General features: G+C 31.4%; 4 protein-coding genes across 5 annotated transcripts; 2 read left to right on the forward strand and 2 right to left on the reverse strand.

Moving 5' to 3' along the window:
* The first annotated feature begins 583 nt into the window (after positions 1-583).
* Rpp30 (ribonuclease P protein subunit Rpp30) lies at positions 584-1768 on the forward strand. The gene is made up of 3 exons (XM_076901425.1): positions 584-1227; positions 1431-1578; positions 1654-1768. Exons 1-3 carry the CDS (start codon positions 640-642, stop codon positions 1746-1748), a joined length of 831 nt encoding a protein of 276 aa, XP_076757540.1. The 5' UTR covers positions 584-639; the 3' UTR covers positions 1749-1768.
* A 514-nt stretch (positions 1769-2282) lies between these two features.
* Positions 2283-6602, reverse strand: LOC143427307 (golgin subfamily A member 2). Its single transcript, XM_076901308.1, has 12 exons — positions 6421-6602; positions 5854-5940; positions 5283-5735; positions 5002-5197; positions 4608-4915; positions 4311-4487; positions 4014-4232; positions 3732-3917; positions 3386-3637; positions 2916-3198; positions 2625-2822; positions 2283-2487 (listed from the first exon to the last, which is right to left on the reverse strand). The coding sequence occupies exons 1-12, from the start codon at positions 6463-6465 to the stop codon at positions 2300-2302; spliced, it is 2592 nt and encodes an 863-aa protein (XP_076757423.1). The 5' UTR covers positions 6466-6602; the 3' UTR covers positions 2283-2299.
* A 423-nt stretch (positions 6603-7025) lies between these two features.
* Rpn3 (regulatory particle non-ATPase 3) lies at positions 7026-9234 on the forward strand. The gene is made up of 3 exons (XM_076901391.1): positions 7026-7137; positions 7590-8432; positions 8511-9234. Exons 2-3 carry the CDS (start codon positions 7617-7619, stop codon positions 9180-9182), a joined length of 1488 nt encoding a protein of 495 aa, XP_076757506.1. The 5' UTR covers positions 7026-7137; positions 7590-7616; the 3' UTR covers positions 9183-9234.
* Positions 9235-9859: 625 nt separating this feature from the next.
* LOC143427366 (growth arrest-specific protein 1) lies at positions 9860-14298 on the reverse strand. Of its 2 annotated transcripts, none has more exons than XM_076901441.1 (5): positions 14148-14298; positions 11448-11715; positions 11021-11226; positions 10638-10930; positions 9860-10521 (listed from the first exon to the last, which is right to left on the reverse strand). In XM_076901441.1, the coding sequence occupies exons 2-5, from the start codon at positions 11709-11711 to the stop codon at positions 10517-10519; spliced, it is 768 nt and encodes a 255-aa protein (XP_076757556.1). In that variant the 5' UTR covers positions 11712-11715; positions 14148-14298; the 3' UTR covers positions 9860-10516. The 2 variants fall into 2 exon arrangements, with proteins under 2 accessions (XP_076757556.1, XP_076757549.1); XM_076901434.1 differs by lacking the exon at positions 14148-14298 and adding an exon at positions 12669-13329.
* Positions 14299-16520: the final 2222 nt, after the last annotated feature.

Below are 16520 nucleotides of genomic sequence, written 5' to 3' on the forward strand. Positions count from 1 at the left end.
TTCCTTTTCTCTGCTCCTCTCTCTCATCTTAATTTACAGAATTTTAGAGCACTGCTAATTAAATAAAGAAATTCATTAATTTTCATTGAATGGAAAGAGTCAAACAAATTATATCTCCCGCTTTAGAGGTAAGAGAGAGAAAGATATATAAAAATGCTATAAGAAAGAGTGAGACAGACAAAACTGAACCTTCTCTAGAACCCCTGGCGCCATCTCTGTGAAAAGTGCTCAAACTGGTCGCACATAGTTATCGACAGCGAAGTAAACATTCAAGAACTACTAGCGCCATCTCTGTGAGCAAAGATGAAACTTAATTCCGTTTAGTTTCCTCAGTTTTCACAGAGATGGCGCCACTAGTTTGTTGATTATTTTACCGCTGCTACTGATGCATGACCGAGTCGAGCGAAGAGAGCGAACACATTTAACAAAATAATTAAAATAGCTAATAAGCTAACTATAATTATGGTAGCGAATAGAATACAGTTTTTGTAGAGAGACGTATATGTAGCCGTATATTTCACTTTCTTCCGAAATTATAGGTTAGGCGTTTCATTTTGTATGTTTTGTTTTGTAACACCAAAAGATTACTTAAAAAGTTAACCAAATTTAAACAGCATATACCAAATAAATTTCTATGAAATGGACGTTAGAACTTGTAGAGGATTTTACGATTTGTGTGTAAACGTATCAGGCAACGAAGAGGAAAATTTGCATTCTGTTTTACTGAAATTGTATGAAGATGGATACAGAACAGTAGCAATAAATACCACTATAGACGAAAGTGTTCTGGGAGCAGATAAGAAAAAGAAGAAGAGGGGTGACGAAAATGAGGCATCACAGGGAATTGTTTTTGAAACAATCGACATAGAGAATCTGCGAAAAAAATTCGATGGAAAATTGAAGATACTTAATCGGATCACATTCTTTTGTTCTGACTCTGCAAAGACGCATATACTACATCATTGCCCCAGTTTAAAGAGATACAATTTGTATGCGTTTGCTCCAAAGACGCAAAGCGCTTTAGAATTTGCGTGTACTAATTTAAACGCAGATATAATTACGCTAAGACCGAATTTAAGTACTTTCAGGTTTAATAAAAAATTATACGATCAAGCGGTTGAGAGGGGATTACATTTTGAGATTCAATACACGGATCTATTGAATATAGAATTTAGAAGGCGTATCATTCACTATTCTCACCTTTTCTATACTTATGGCAAGAGTAAGGTATAGCAGAAAATAATAGAAAAAAGATAGAACTTTTTAATAAAGTATACAGTCAGATATTAACAAATATAAATATTAATATTAATTAAAATTCCTTTTAAGTTAATCTTAATTTATTTGATTCTTTGTGATACTCAAGACTGTACTATAAAAGTTGAGCTTAAATAATAAGAGAAATTTTAATTGCCTATTTTGTTATTTAGAATGTAATCTTGTCCAGTGGTTCTGACAATATTAGGACAATTAGGAATCCTTATGATCTCATAAATTTGGGACATTTGCTTGGTTTAAATGAAATTAGAGCAAAAGCTTCTATATTACATCAATGCAAAAAACTTCTTTTGCGAGCAGGTAATATGCAATAAGCATATCAAGCTTTACGAAAATTAAGGTAATACAACTGTTAATTTTTTCTGCTTTCAATAGAGAGAAGACACAGAGGAAAAGCTGCTTTTATTATACAAAATCAATTGAAAAGAACTATTATTACGGAAGGAGACTCAAAAAAGTTAAAGTTGTAAACAGAATTTAAAAAGAAATTGACATTTTTTTTACATTTTATACCGAATAATTGTTTGTATGTTAGAAATCGGAACACAAAAATAAATATTTATTAATAATAATTAACAATTATAACATTAATTTTCTTTATTTAAAAATTTGTTAACTGAAATATCTTTATTTCTAATAGATAATGTAAAATAGATATATATATATATATATATATATAGATTACCCTTTTGCAGCGGTTGTTTGTTATAGAGAAATATATTTTTCATCGAGATAAGTATAGTAAGGAAGCAAGTACAAAAAAAAAATAATTGCTTAAAAAGATACTTTATGTAATTTTTAACAATTTCTTAAATAATGCTTTAGGCTGTTATATTTTTTATGAAAAAGAGCAATTATTTTTTAAGAAAACATTCCTTTTTTCGCATCAATCATTTACAAATTGCAGTTGTTATAGATTTTATCTTATATACACTGTTATATTCTACACAAATTATCGGTTAAAAAAAATTCCGTATTAATATCCTATACTAAAATATAAGATATTTGCATAATATATCATTTATACCGTCAATAATTTTCCGGAACACCAAGGACATGGATGGAAGTTCGGTTCGAACATACAGGAGTCCTTACAATCCTTTATCTCTGTTAGGATGTCTAAAAGTTCTGAAACACTTTTATTTTCTACTCGTTCGTCTGTTGCTTCGTTTTTCCTTTTCAACGGTCCAAAATCGTTTGGACTCGTTTCTAAAAAATACTCGGGTGTACAGTATTCTGTTCCATTGGTGACGATTTTATATATCTTACATTGCAATATATATTGGCATCCCTTAATTAATATAAGTACAATTATATTTTAGATACAATTAAAAATGATAGTATACCTGTTTCGATTAGACGCTCCGTTCCATTGGAATGTATATACTCCTTCCTAAGAAAATCACTGACCAAAACTTTCAATTTATGCAGTTGTTCCTGTTGCTGATTTCTCTGATCAAGTAACTGCCGAAACACTTGTTCCCTTTCTATTGCTCTGCTTTGCAGAACTGCTCTTTGTTTCTGGTACAACGTTATATATTCTCCTAATGAACAAAATTCAAGAAGAGAAAATAATTATGTATAATAACTAAGTATACGGTATGAGCGCCATAAAGAAATTCAACAAGTATTCATACCTATCGTTTCTGTCTCACTCTGAAGTTGCAAAACGAGATGTTCGAGTTTTTGTTTCTCTTCTGTGAGCTCCGCAACTCGTTCCATGGTATCTTTAAATCTTTGCTCAAGCTGTTTTATGGATTCTGGCGTTGTAACATTATTTTCGTTCAAATCTTCTGATTGTGATTTCTCTTCCGGATTTGATGCAGTATTGCTAACTTCCGGAACAAAACCGCCTTCATTCTTTTCTCTTAATTTATCTGTAAGCGCCTGTTTTTCCTTTTCTAATTTTTCTATGGTAACCTAGGAGAAAAAGTTTAATAATTAATTAAGCTGAAAACTTTGATTCTAATCTGCTTTAAACTATAGGGTTAAAGAGAGTAACAATGAGACTCTATTTTCTTTGCTATCTTCTAGAAAGTAAAAGACAATCATCGTATCATATAAGTATCATTACGATACTTGTTAAATATAAAAGAAAAATTATTACTAAGGCATGTTGAAGTTCTCGTTGGTAAGTGACCACATGATGTGATTGCGCTTGATAATGTTGCATTTGATCTGCTATCTGAGCATTTTGTAACCTTTCTTTTTCAAATTCCTCAAGAATGGCTTCTTTCTCTCTTATCTTTTCTTTCATCAAATCCAACTCACTTTCTACATTATTTAATTGAGCGTTTAATTTACGTCCTATAGATCGCTCCGCTTGCAGTTGTTCAGTCAAGTCCAATTTGGCATTACTCTTAAAAGTTATGTTAAAAATTTGTATAAATTTGTACATTTGTATTTATTGAGTAATGGACATGCTATATTAATTTCTAATTTACTATATTTACCAGGGAAACGAAAGCATTTTCCATGTCCGTTAATTGCTCTTTTAGTTGTCTATTTTGGTGAACTGCTCTAGATGCTCCTAACTGTTCACTTTCAAGAGCGCTAGCCAACTTTGTAATTTCAGCTTCTTGATTATATGCTTCTCGCAAGTCGTTTAAATCTTTCGTTAACATTTCGATTTGTGAATCCTGAATATATAAATTTTTATTTGTAATTAATCAGTAAGCACGTAAAGTTTCAAATAAATTCTATTTACTGCCATTATGATTAATAAAACAGTTCACCTTCTCAGATAATATTATATGAAGTCTTTCTTGCTCTAATGTAAGTTCATCTACACTTTTCAGTAGATTTTCCGTTTGATCTTTACAATCTCGTAAAGACATCAGATTTTCTACTTTTTCTTTTTCTTGCTGTAGCTGTTGCTCAAGTTCGGACATTTTTTGCACGTAATTTTGTTCTCTCTGTTGTAAATCCTCTATAGTCTGTTTTTGTACTTTTATCTATGAAGAATATTTAATTGGCAAGTATAATTACTTCTCGATCTATTTTTAAATTTCACAAGGAAAGTATTAATATACCTCATCTAACATTTTCGTTTGCTGGCCATCTAATTGTTTGACATAATTTTGATACTGCTTACTAATTTCATCTTTTTCGGCGTTAACAGCTTTCAGAGATTCCTTCGTTTGTGTCAATTCTTGCTCCAGAAGAATTGCCGCATGTTTTTCTTCTTCTGTTGGCGTAGCTCCTTTCATCTACAAAAATAATATATTATAACACATATGTATAGGATGTTCTGGGTAATTTTTTAAATAAACCGCAGTTTTATTCTTTATGTAAAAATTTAAAAAAAATTCATAATGTATTCACATTACCTGATGTATTCTAAGTTCACTTAATGAAAGTAATGCTGTTTTTTCTTGAAGTTCTTGTTGTACTGCCATTAATTCAGTTTTTTTTAAATTCAATTTTTGCTTCATTTCTGATATCTCTAAATCCAAATCTTCCTTCTCTTTGTTTAATTCAAAAAACTTTTTCTCAAGTGAATCGTGCTCACTTTGCAACTGATGAAAATTCTTTCTCAATTCTTTATTGCTATTTTTTACAGCAGCCAAATCTTTTTCCAATTCAACTATATAAATTTGTGAATTTTTCAAGTTTCCCAACATTTCTTCTGCTTCTTCTAAGAACGTATGACATTCATTTATTAGAAAAATTTATGACTACTTTGTATCTATACGAAATTCATACTAATATAAAATAACAAACCTGAACTTTGCTTAGCACTTTGTTGAGCTTGATTAAGAGCAGCGGTAAGCTCTGCCTTTTCTGCTATCAAGATTCCAGTAGTTTGAGTGTGAAGACGAAGCTGTTCTTTCAAAGGATTTACTTCTCGCGCTAATTGCGTTTGAAGTTCTATTTCTTTCCCTTCTAACTTAGCTTCTAACTGTGAAACTTTGCTACGCTAATCAAATGATTAAGAAAATTTTATTTGTCTCTTGAAGTTTCATCATTTTAAAAAATTTATATTAATTTGTTTATACACTTACTGCATTACTAAGTTCTATATGCAGTTCATTGACAATGTTCTTCTGTTCGTCTAAACAGGAACTTAAAAATTGATTGCGCCACACTAGATCATAATCTAGAGACGTTTCTGTATTTTCGGTTTCATTCGTTAAGACATCTGCAACTGCAGAAGCCATCTCCAAGAGGTGCTCCTTTTGCACTTTTGAAAAATCATTTAAATCTACTGCTTTCTCGGCTTCTGGTTTCAAATTAATTTCTTGCACATCTTCTGTGGGTTTGGCAGCATCTTCTGTAGGATTTTGTAAATCTTCGGGGATTACAGTGTTTTCTGGATTCACCACTGAATCTGTAGGTACTACTTCGTTGCTTTCACAATTTTGATGTAGTACATGTGTATTATTTTCACATGGTTCTATCGTTAATGTATTACTTATAACTTCTAGATTTGATTTAGTAGTTTCTGCATTTTGGGCCTATAAATTTAATTCAAATTGGAACAAAAATTTTAGATTACAATTAGATACGATTGAAGATGCACTTCATTTTAGACAAAATACTATAAAAAATAAGCAATATTACAATATAATTCACCTGCGAAGATGGTGAATCCTGGAAATGTTTCTGTTTTGCAGATCCATCTTGACTATTTTGCATCTTACTCAATTGAAATTCTCTAAGCTGATAAAATAAAAAATTTTATATGTAAGGGATAATTAATAATAACATTTTATATATTGGTAATCAAATAGTCAAATTATTAAGTAAAAAAGTCTTCAGATTTTAGGCGAAAGTAAAATTCATACATTTATGTACTATATTATATGTATATAACATCCTATATATGTATAATGTATAATATACTGTAAAATGTTTTTTTACGCGTTTGTTTTATACATATGCAAAATAGAAGTCATAATTATACTAATATTCGAACCAATTATTAATGTGGGTAATTATAAATAACAATTTGACAGCTAACATAACCTAAGTATTCACGAATACAAGAGTAGAAAATTTAAGTTACTGTTAGAAGTTATACAATAACAAAGTTATAAATATATACTTGTCATCGAATCGAATCGAATATTAAGAAACAATTTGGAAATAGAAATGTTTAAAAATACGTAGCTATTCGTTTAATCTTTTAAAACTTGATACCTTTTTCTTGGCAGCCAGCAGTTTTTCATTTTTGCTTAAATTCATTTTGAAGCGTGACAGAAAAATTAATAAATAAAATTTCTAATCTTCCTCTACCGCTAATATTTACATCATTGTAATTAAAAATATTGCACCATCTGCTATCGAGGTTATCTCATGCCCACTAACTCCTCTTCTACCCATTGGTTTCATACCTCATTTAGATAAGCATTACGTAGCGTGGGAATTACAAATTGCTACGTAGCACCATCTATTGCGACAATTCTATATTACGAAGTAGATCATTTTCTTGTGAAAAATGTTTAATTGGCGTATTTACAAATAAATAAGCGATTATATAAATATGTAATATTTTCTATAAAATTCTTAACAGAAGTACATATGCACACCTGTTTCTTGCATTATATACAAGATATAATTTGTATAAAGTGTGCATACATTATGATACGTTTAGTATATATTCTGTAGCTTAATATATTAGAAATAATTTTACCACACGAGTTTAAAATGTTATTTATTTATACATATGATAAAAATAAAAATAATTCATATAGGTTTTATAATGAAAATTCCTAGCTGGAATTTGTTTTCATCAAGTTTTTTACACTGACAAGTTTACTTAGTTCTGCATGACTGTGAAATGGTACGATGAAAACGTAGAATTGTACTTATCCCAACAATTCTCAGTTTTTCTAAAAAAAAGTTTGAATCACAAAGGTAAATGTGAAATATTACTGTTATCTTCTATTATTATTGTTCGTACGCGTCATAAATTTTACGTTGTATTTAGCGAAGTCTAAAAAAGATTTCTTTAAAGAAATCCTGCATTAAACTGACAGTAAGAAAGGTCCATGAAGTTTATTGGTTATTAAATACTTTTCCACAAAGATCAATCTTAAGTTGTGAATAGTTTCGTACCTTTACTTTTATTACAATTTTAATTAATATAAAATAACGTATATAGTTATTTCATTGAAGAATGTGATGTGACGATTTATATTATGGGTATATACATAACCAAATTAATGAGTTTAGTAAGAATTAAAATCCATTCAATATTATTAATCAGTACCATTCTTTTGTCATATTATGTTGTATATAAGTGATTATATTTTAATTTTAATTACTATACATTCTTTAATATTAAACTTACGATATTATGTTCGTAGAAATTTAATTTCTTCAGAGGAGTCAAGATGGGTGTCCCTACAGCTAAAAATCCTGAGGCCATGGACGTTGAAATAATTTTTGAGGGTCAAAATGGTGATGGAGATACATCTGACAAAAAAGATATCGATCTACAAACAATTCACGACATTCGTGAGCATACTCGTCAAATAGAAAAAGCTGTACAGAGCAAAGAACCTCGTTTTATCCTAAGAGCTTTGCGTACGCTACCTAATACACGCCGCAGATTAAACTCGAATGTTCTACGCGGTGTGATTCTAAGTTTTTATTCGAAACCATGTACAGAACGTGATGCATTATTGTCGTGGTTGGAAGAACCTACAGAATCGGAGGAAACGCAGAAACTTCGCATTTCTAGCATGAGTCCGCTACCTGAAATTGATGCTTATATTCATTTGCTAGTTCTTGTACGCTTAATCGATGCTGGAAAATATGAGGAAGCTGTCCAGTGTTCCGAAACATTGCTGCAAAAAATTATTGCCCAAAACAGACGTATAATTGATCTAATTGCTGCTAAATGTTATTTTTACTATTCAAGAGCATACGAACTAGTTGGAAGACTGGATAAAATTCGTGGTCTGTTGCATTTGAGATTGAGAACAACGACACTCAGAAATGACTTTGAAGGGCAGGCAGTATTGATTAATTGTTTATTGCGAAATTATTTGCATTATAACTTATATGATCAAGCAGATAAGCTTGTACTAAAATCGACTTTCCCAGAATCGGCCAGTAATAACGAATGGGCTAGATTTTTGTATTATTTGGGACGTATTAAAGCAGCTAGATTGGAATATTCTGCTGCACATAAGTATTTGGTGCAGGTCAGTAAAAATTTGTTCTTAATCTGTAATGTAATTAAAATAAGATTAATACAAGTAATGTTAATGTTAATCTTACAGGCTCTCAGAAAGGCTCCACAAAGTACTGCAGTAGGCTTTCGTCAAACAGTTCAAAAACTGGCTGTAACAGTGGAACTTTTGCTTGGAGATATCCCAGAGCGTCAAACATTCAGACAAGCCGCTATGCGTCGTGCGTTAGCACCATACTTTCAACTTACCCAAGCTGTACGTTTAGGAAATCTTCAACGTTTTGGAGAGGTTCTAGAAAACTTTGGCCCACAATTTAGAGCAGATCATACGTTCACATTGATTCTCCGATTGAGACACAATGTTATTAAAACTGCGATCAGATCGATTGGGCTGTCTTATTCCAGAATTTCTCCTGTAGACATCGCGAAGAAATTAGGTCTGGATTCCAGTGTGGACGCAGAATTCATTGTTGCTAAAGCAATCAGAGATGGTGTGATTGAAGCCACTTTAGAACCAGAGAATGGTTATATGCGTAGTAAAGAGACAACAGACATTTATTGTACTAAAGAACCATTGCTTGCGTTCCATCAGAGAATTACATTTTGCTTAGACTTACACAATCAAAGTGTTAAAGCTATGAGATATCCTCCAAAATCATATGGGAAAGATCTTGAGTCAGCAGAAGAACGTAGAGAAAGAGAGCAACAAGATTTAGAGCTAGCTAAAGAAATGGCTGAAGAAGATGATGATGGATTTCCTTAGACTGTTCATTTCTTCAGTAAATTTAATTAATAAAGCAATTTATCATGAAGAACATTTCATGTTACACTTTCCTATATTTAACACCAAGTGTATAAGAATTTTGCTTTAATATGGCAGATAAAATCTACAGTTTCCAATGCACGAAAATTTTGTAAAGACGTTTTTATAAAAGCCAAAAGTAACGAAGGAATTAGAACTTCAAGAATCAACTGAAAATATATTCTTCTAAATACATCAAATTTAATAAGTGCGAATTGAAAATATGTTAATAATATTATATATTGACTTGCAAAGTAAATATCATCATTAATTTATATAATTTTTATAAAATATTCCAGCAGTAGTTTCTTAAATATGGTTGGATTTTTTCAGAAGTTTAAAGAATTAAATAAATATTAAATTATACAATAAGCTTTTATTATAATAAAATCGAAGATAATTTATACTCGGATAAAACTTTGTAGTAGTCATTTTACAAAATTTTTGCCGTATTTAATTACTCGGTAACTCTTCTTGCAATAGAATAAATTATAAAAACTTTAAATCAATGATTTTGTTTTACGGAAAATCTATTAATGTTTCACGAATTTCCTTGAATTACATAATTATATAAAAAAGTGTATAAAACCACTTATATGGATATATAAAAGTTTAAAATGTTTTATTTTTGAAAAAAATTACCTTCTTCCTCTAGTAATGTGTTCAGACTGTCGATATTAACAATAAATATTAATAATCCGGACACAGTGTAACAGTCCCATTTTAGTTCTCCTTTCTCTAGAAAATAATTGAGCTTTTTTTTTTAATTCTCATGCGAAACAATTTTGGGGAAAAATAAATGATAGCAAGATTATAACTTTCCGAAAAGTAAAAGTGCTTAAAAAAAATATTATTTTACAAAACAACAATTTTGATAGTATAAATCCGATGAGCGAGAAATAGGAAAAACAATAACCACTTTTCTATATGTAGATATTTACATAATTATACCATCATAAATAAAATTCATTTATAACTAAATACTCGTAACGAATTATTCAATTGCATATACTATAATACAATCGCTGTACAATAATTTTACTGTACAAAGCTCCTTTCTGTTTCTTCCATTTGTACATAATTTAACAAAAGAACTCGTGAAAGAATTTCGTAGATCATGCAGCTTTCTTTTGATTACTTAAGCTGCAGAATTATACATAGCGGGAAAGTTATCCATTCCATACCAGTATAAAATCGTTCGAATATTGATGATTAAAAAATGATAAAGATCTTTGGTCATTCGTTTCATGGAATACTGTTGCTTTTTGGAGATTTGCCTGGGTTCCATCTAATCATCAGTCTGAAATAATACAATTTTTGTTAAATGCAAAGAAATAAATAAATTATTTATTGATAAATTACATATTTCGTTCTTATGAATGCACTTAAAAATGATAGTAAAATAGAAAATCTTGCCTTGCCTCCCTTTGAGTATATGATAAATGAATAAGGAAAGTAAAAACAGTCTTCTGTCTATTAATATTTGAACACTATTTCCTCTAAGGCTCACGTTTGGTGTCAGAAATTCATTTCTCCTCTTATCTTCGATATTAAGATCTCGGTAACCATGATGTATTTTTCCGAAACAGAGAACATTCATATTCTTATGAATTCCTTTACAATCGTATTCTTCAAGACCATCGCATAAGCATGTATTCAATCGTGCCGCCTTCTCTTGTCTTGTTAAAATATTTATCGAATTTCTACATCTAAAAAAATGTTAGACACACAACATTTATGCGTTAAAAAGATTGTGAAGGTTTTAAGAAAATGTTTGATTGAATAGATATAATATTTACCGCCTAGTACATTTTCGCCCTTGAAACATACTCTTACAATATTTATTATAATATGTAAGGGCAGTCTGACAAAGAGCATCTGCGTTACAAATCCAAGTTGCTATTCTGCAAGACACTCTTGTTCTATTCATTGCCATTGTTACGGAAGATCTGCATATTTCTACCCTTTCTTTCGATTGCAGACACAATTCGTTCTCACATTCACACTAAATAACAGAGAGACATATTTTATGTTCATGCACTGAATTAATAAAATAATTAATAATAAACTATAAACTGTAAAAGCTTCACTCTTTAAAATATGAATAATTTCTTCTAATTATTCCATTCATAACAAATTCGTTGCATCGAGAACATTCATTATTACTGTTGCATTATCGATTTATTTTTTCCCGCAACTAAGGTAACATAAATAAATAATATATACTGTCATAAGTTCTTTGCCCTCGTCAGTACTTGTAAGAGCAATAAGGGCATGTTGGCAGGTCTCGGAACAATCATTGCCTTGGAGAACGGGTGCACAGCCCGTAAGATAGTGTTGCAAAGCAGTTCCACAGCCCGTCCTGTATGCGCATTTCAGTTTTGCCTCCTCGCACCTCATTAGCGTATTTTTTGCTGTATTCCACATTATTGTACTAAATAGTATCATACCCATCAAGAGTATGTTTGAGCGATCTAACAAACGTGACATTTTTCTAAAACAGTCACGGAATAATACGAATTATATATTGGAAAATTGTTAATATATCTAATTATTTAAAATTTAATAAAAACAATGTACTTCCAATTTATCATTGATATACAGAATAGCAAAAATGTTCGAAATAAGACCAAGATTTTTAACATTGTTCGGATATCTTAATTATAAGAATAACTAAGAAATTCTGTTTTGAGTTTTTAAAGTATATTCCTTTATTTTTCTTATTATGTGTACATTTTCTGTTTAATAGATTACTATGTACTCTGTCCCTCTTGGTGATTCGACAGCAGTACATTTATCGAAAGTTTTAATTGAATATTTCACATACTTCCTTTATATTGCTATTATTTGTTTGTTAATCTGATATGTAATTTTATCGCACCTTTCAATATCATTCAACATTTTACCAATTATGTATTTTATGTAATTATAAGCACGAAGTTAAATGTTATCTTCATTTTATATTTATTTATTGTTAATTTCTATAAAAACAATTTATAACAGGCTATAGTACCACCTATAATTCGTAATTTGAACATATGTCGAGCTACAAAGTGCTTGCGGATTCTTGCAACAGAGGCATAGAGCACAAGGGTCATTCCGTGATACTCTTAAAATAAGTCGCATCTCTGTTTGTCATTCAAGTTAATACGAAGGATTTGCTACGCGGTTTTAGAACCTACCACGGATTTCGCTGTCGATTCTTACTCTTAAACGTTAAATACTGCAATTTTTCAAACTTTACTTCAATTTTATCTAAAAATTATGTTTTCCTTCCGTACATTTAAAATTCAAGAATATCAAAACATTTGATTCCATTCAGTGCCATATAAAAAAATCTTTAACTTATAAAAGGTTCTAATAATCTTTATAGTCTTAATTGTTTTTCCCATCGCTGAAATATTTTTTAAGTCAACGCGTACTCGTATATTATAAGGCTTTACGTACACGTTTAAATTACTCATCATTACCGCGGTGGATGTCATTGCACTTGCTCATCTTTTTTTGAATCATTTCAGAATCAATCAGTCGAAAATTATAGGGTACTGCAGTTACAATTTCTACGACACAACGGGGGTTTAACGTTCTCGCGCTCTGCTATTTCCTCTCGCTCTTTCTCTTTCTCTCTCTCTCTCTCTCTCTCCTCGCTGTTCTCAACTCTCATACCAGTAAAAAAGTGGAGTGCAGCGAGAGAAGGGATGAAAGAGAGCACGTGCGCTGGCGCGCACACGATGGCGAGAGAAAGGGAGAGAAGGCAGATTCTACCTGAGAGCGCTTCATTGCCAGCGCTAGTGCCGATGCTGTTGCGCACCAGCCCCAAAATGGACCACCAAGACGTCGCAGACGTGGCAACGAGGGACAGATGGCCAGCCCTATAGACCCTCAGTGATCATCAACTTCACTTTACGCTCGTATTTAAATCTCGTTTCAAACCAACGCGCAAATGAGATAAAGAAACATCAAGACAGTTACATAGGATGCACGCTAATTTAACTGTGTCTGAGACCGTTCAATCAATGCTTATGGGTCTGGTGGTCTCATTTAATTAAAATGTTTAGTCGGGGTTGATAGCGGAGAGAGGTTTGTTTACCGCTAGAAAATAATACCTAAACAGAAGATGTTTACGAAACGCAAACATTCACATGGGACGGAACGCTGATTAATGTTTGCACCATCCTTGTGAAATGATATTTATTATCATTATGGAATACGTTGTAAATAATCTTGGACGTGTTGTTTGTAAATTGCAAATTTCTTGTAAAATGGTATCAATTAAAGTGTAACATTTGCAACAATGAAATTTATATTCTATACGTATGGTCTATATTAATTATAAGTATCTCTTTCTGAGAGTATAAACTAATTATTAAACGAACAAGTGTATTTGGAAGTGAAATGAATACTTTTTGTTTTATGCATAAGATAGTTTTTTTAAATGACTCGCTGTAATAAATTATATAATTAGCGTATTGTAATAAAGTCATTAATAACCCACATATCCTCTATGAAAACATTAACTGTATAAATGTATATTCGAAATGATGCTTTATTTAATGTTTCGTAATTAATTGGGATTATATTATTATCCAATTTTGCTTTCAGAAGATACATATCGTTATTGTATATGATAGCTGTTAATATGCGTATATAATATGTCAGATGTACATAAAAGTGTCAGAACATAAATTGATAATGCAAACATTCGGTTAAAAGTAATAAATATCTTTTAAACGCTTAAATAGTAGAAGAATAATGTTAGAAGTTACTAGGTGTACAATATTACTTCTTGGTTAATTTCTCAACATATTTGACACTGCTACAAAGACATAAATGATAAAGGATGTAAATTAATAATTTGCCACTAAATGACACTTTATCACTAACTTAAATCGTTGAATTAAAACAAACAATTTTTGAAATACAAACCTTACAAACAATCACATTGTTCTCTCTAACATACGAGAGGAATGAAACTTGTGATTCAAAATGTAAGCTAATCCTCAAATGAAAACTGCGATCCGTGTCAAGAATTATAACGCACTGACCAAGAAGAAAAGAATAGAACGGGTTACTTACAGTCGCACGGTCACTGAGACACTAGATTGAGTTGTGACGGCTTGCCCCGCTGTGTCGAGAAGCTGCGCGCGCCGCTCCTTCCCCACTACTACTAGCCACTGGCCTGGGACCAAGGTATATACTGATAGACTCAAGTCCCAATTAAAATTAGATTATCGGACTATGAAATAGTAAACTTTAACTTCGTTTCATTGCTGTAACCATTATTGCATACGACGAGAATACAGTAACTGTAATAATACTTATATTATTAATAAAATACACTTCTAATTATTAACTAATGGTTTTAGGATAAAAATTTCTAAAAACTATGTAAAGCATTATTTTTTCGTCAGAATACAGGGTAGAATTTTTTATCTTGTATATACGAAAAGACAATATAAATACGAAAACTTCTGTGTTCTTTAATATGCAGGAATTTTGAAATTATAAAGAAAATAGTTTATTTAAGTTCAAATAAATAAAAGAATTTCTTATCTGTTTATTACTATTCTTAGTTTTTGCTCCTTTAATTTTCTATTATTAGTTACAATTGGTAATCGTTTTTAAAGAAGCTTGTTTCTATCACTAGGCTGTTTCACAGCCATTGCTAACTCTATCCTCCACCCACAGGGGTCCACGGTGCCCCAACCTGCTTGGCTGATTGAGACACCAGCCTGGTTCCAACACTACCCTCTTCACCCCCACCTTCACCCGTGCCCATCGCAGAGCGACGTCGAACAGTCCGGCATTTAGATGCGTTCCGTTCTTTCTTACGTTTCTCCTTCTTCGTGTACCGACCGCCTATCGGGTCTCTCTTTCAGGCCCCTTACTACCTACTTCTATTCCCTACCACCAGTGAGTTCACCAGGCTGCTGTGACTCTCAACTTAATTTCGTCCCGTTTAAACGAGAAGCGATGGATAGCGTAGAGAAAGATTAGCTGTTTGAGTACAAATTGAACCGGTTAATCGATTCCGCGAGGGGAATAAGAACTCAGGAAATCATATCGCGGAATGCATTTTCGCTTTTACCCATTCGCTTGGAATATCGTGTCAAATTATGAAAATCATTTCCTAGTATTCTATTATATTTGTTCTATTTTATAACTGTTAATAAAATATATGTATATTATCATTTTTTATCAAGCTATTTTATGTTTTTATTTTTTTAGTTGAATGAATGGGAGGATTAAGCGAGAGATTATTTGTTTTTCGATTAACAAGTTGACCGACGCGCGTGTCTCGGTTTATTTAGGATACCCTAGACGCTGAAGAACTTGCTGCGGTTTTTCATTTATTCGAGATCGATGCTCTTTGTGCAGATCTCGGTAAAAACGAATTTACACCCTATTTTTCATTGGCAGTGAATATGAAAGACGAATACCAGAGCATTTATAACAGTTCTATTTGTTGGATCCAATAAATCTTGAAACATAATATGGTATCCTTCATTCTTCTATTTTAAAGAATATACCCTTTTATTCTTCTGTTTCTCCCTTTTGTTACTAACATTTAAAATAAAAGATTATTCAAAAAATAACAAGGATCGACAAAATCTACATATCATATTCATTTTGCGCGATATGTATCATAGACATAACTATGATCTAATTATCCGGCGACGTATTCAGTACAACTGTATTTGTAAGAGCGTGTACACATACCTTATAAAATATAATTAATTATATACTTGTCAGTGTTGCTTCATTGCAAATGAATCATCCACTCGATTCAACAAAAATAGCGATCGGCTCTATTTCGTTCACCCGTATACCTCGACCACTTTGGATGATCATTTACATATCGAGATAACTTCCTGTAATGCAGGAAACACGATGTAGATCAGAAACGAAGATGTAGATCAGAAAATTCTGATACAACACGAACGACCTACGGAGAAATAAAGGAAATAGATTGCCTGATACGAAGCAGAGATACAAGAGCGATAACTCACGTAATACGAAAATACATAGCGGTTTGGGCAACCAGTTACTGAATATTAATTAATTCATTCTGTGTAAAATTTTAGTGGTGCATTGTAGAAAAGGTACGCGAATCGAATTAGTTATAGCGACTTATGATATCTTAAATATTTACCTTAGTAAAAATGATCCAGTTAAAAATCTAAAACATATGAATCAAATAGAAATCTATGGAACTCCCATGATATTCATACTTATTGAAAAAGTTCAGGACTAGTTCAAGTTAAATATATTTACGAAAATTTCTACAAAGAGCAAACT

Source organism: Xylocopa sonorina, chromosome 1 (genome assembly GCF_050948175.1).
Source record: "Xylocopa sonorina isolate GNS202 chromosome 1, iyXylSono1_principal, whole genome shotgun sequence".
Classification (NCBI taxonomy): Eukaryota; Metazoa; Arthropoda; class Insecta; order Hymenoptera; family Apidae; genus Xylocopa; species Xylocopa sonorina.

What these genes read in the sequence shown, in the direction of transcription:
- Rpp30 (XM_076901425.1), top strand. Translation starts at nt 640, where the DNA reads ATGGACGTTAGAACTTGTAGAGGATTTTACGATTTGTGTGTAAACGTA. An exon ending in ATACTTATGGCAAGAGTAAG is followed by an intron (nt 1,228 to 1,430) that starts GTATAGCAGAAA and finishes TTTGTTATTTAG; the next exon opens with AATGTAATCTTGTCCAGTGG. An exon ending in AAAACTTCTTTTGCGAGCAG is followed by an intron (nt 1,579 to 1,653) that starts GTAATATGCAAT and finishes TGCTTTCAATAG; the next exon opens with AGAGAAGACACAGAGGAAAA.
- LOC143427307 (XM_076901308.1), bottom strand. Translation starts at nt 6,465, where the DNA reads ATGAATTTAAGCAAAAATGAAAAACTGCTGGCTGCCAAGAAAAAG. An exon ending in AAACGAAAATGTTAGATGAG is followed by an intron (nt 4,233 to 4,310) that starts GTATATTAATAC and finishes TATTCTTCATAG; the next exon opens with ATAAAAGTACAAAAACAGAC. An exon ending in AAAATGCTTTCGTTTCCCTG is followed by an intron (nt 3,638 to 3,731) that starts GTAAATATAGTA and finishes ATAACTTTTAAG; the next exon opens with AGTAATGCCAAATTGGACTT.
- Rpn3 (XM_076901391.1), top strand. Translation starts at nt 7,617, where the DNA reads ATGGGTGTCCCTACAGCTAAAAATCCTGAGGCCATGGACGTTGAAATA. An exon ending in CACATAAGTATTTGGTGCAG is followed by an intron (nt 8,433 to 8,510) that starts GTCAGTAAAAAT and finishes TTAATCTTACAG; the next exon opens with GCTCTCAGAAAGGCTCCACA.
- LOC143427366 (XM_076901434.1), bottom strand. Translation starts at nt 12,706, where the DNA reads ATGACATCCACCGCGGTAATGATGAGTAATTTAAACGT. An exon ending in ATGATGAGTAATTTAAACGT is followed by an intron (nt 11,716 to 12,668) that starts GTACGTAAAGCC and finishes TGACTGTTTTAG; the next exon opens with AAAAATGTCACGTTTGTTAG. An exon ending in AGGGCAAAGAACTTATGACA is followed by an intron (nt 11,227 to 11,447) that starts GTATATATTATT and finishes TCTGTTATTTAG; the next exon opens with TGTGAATGTGAGAACGAATT.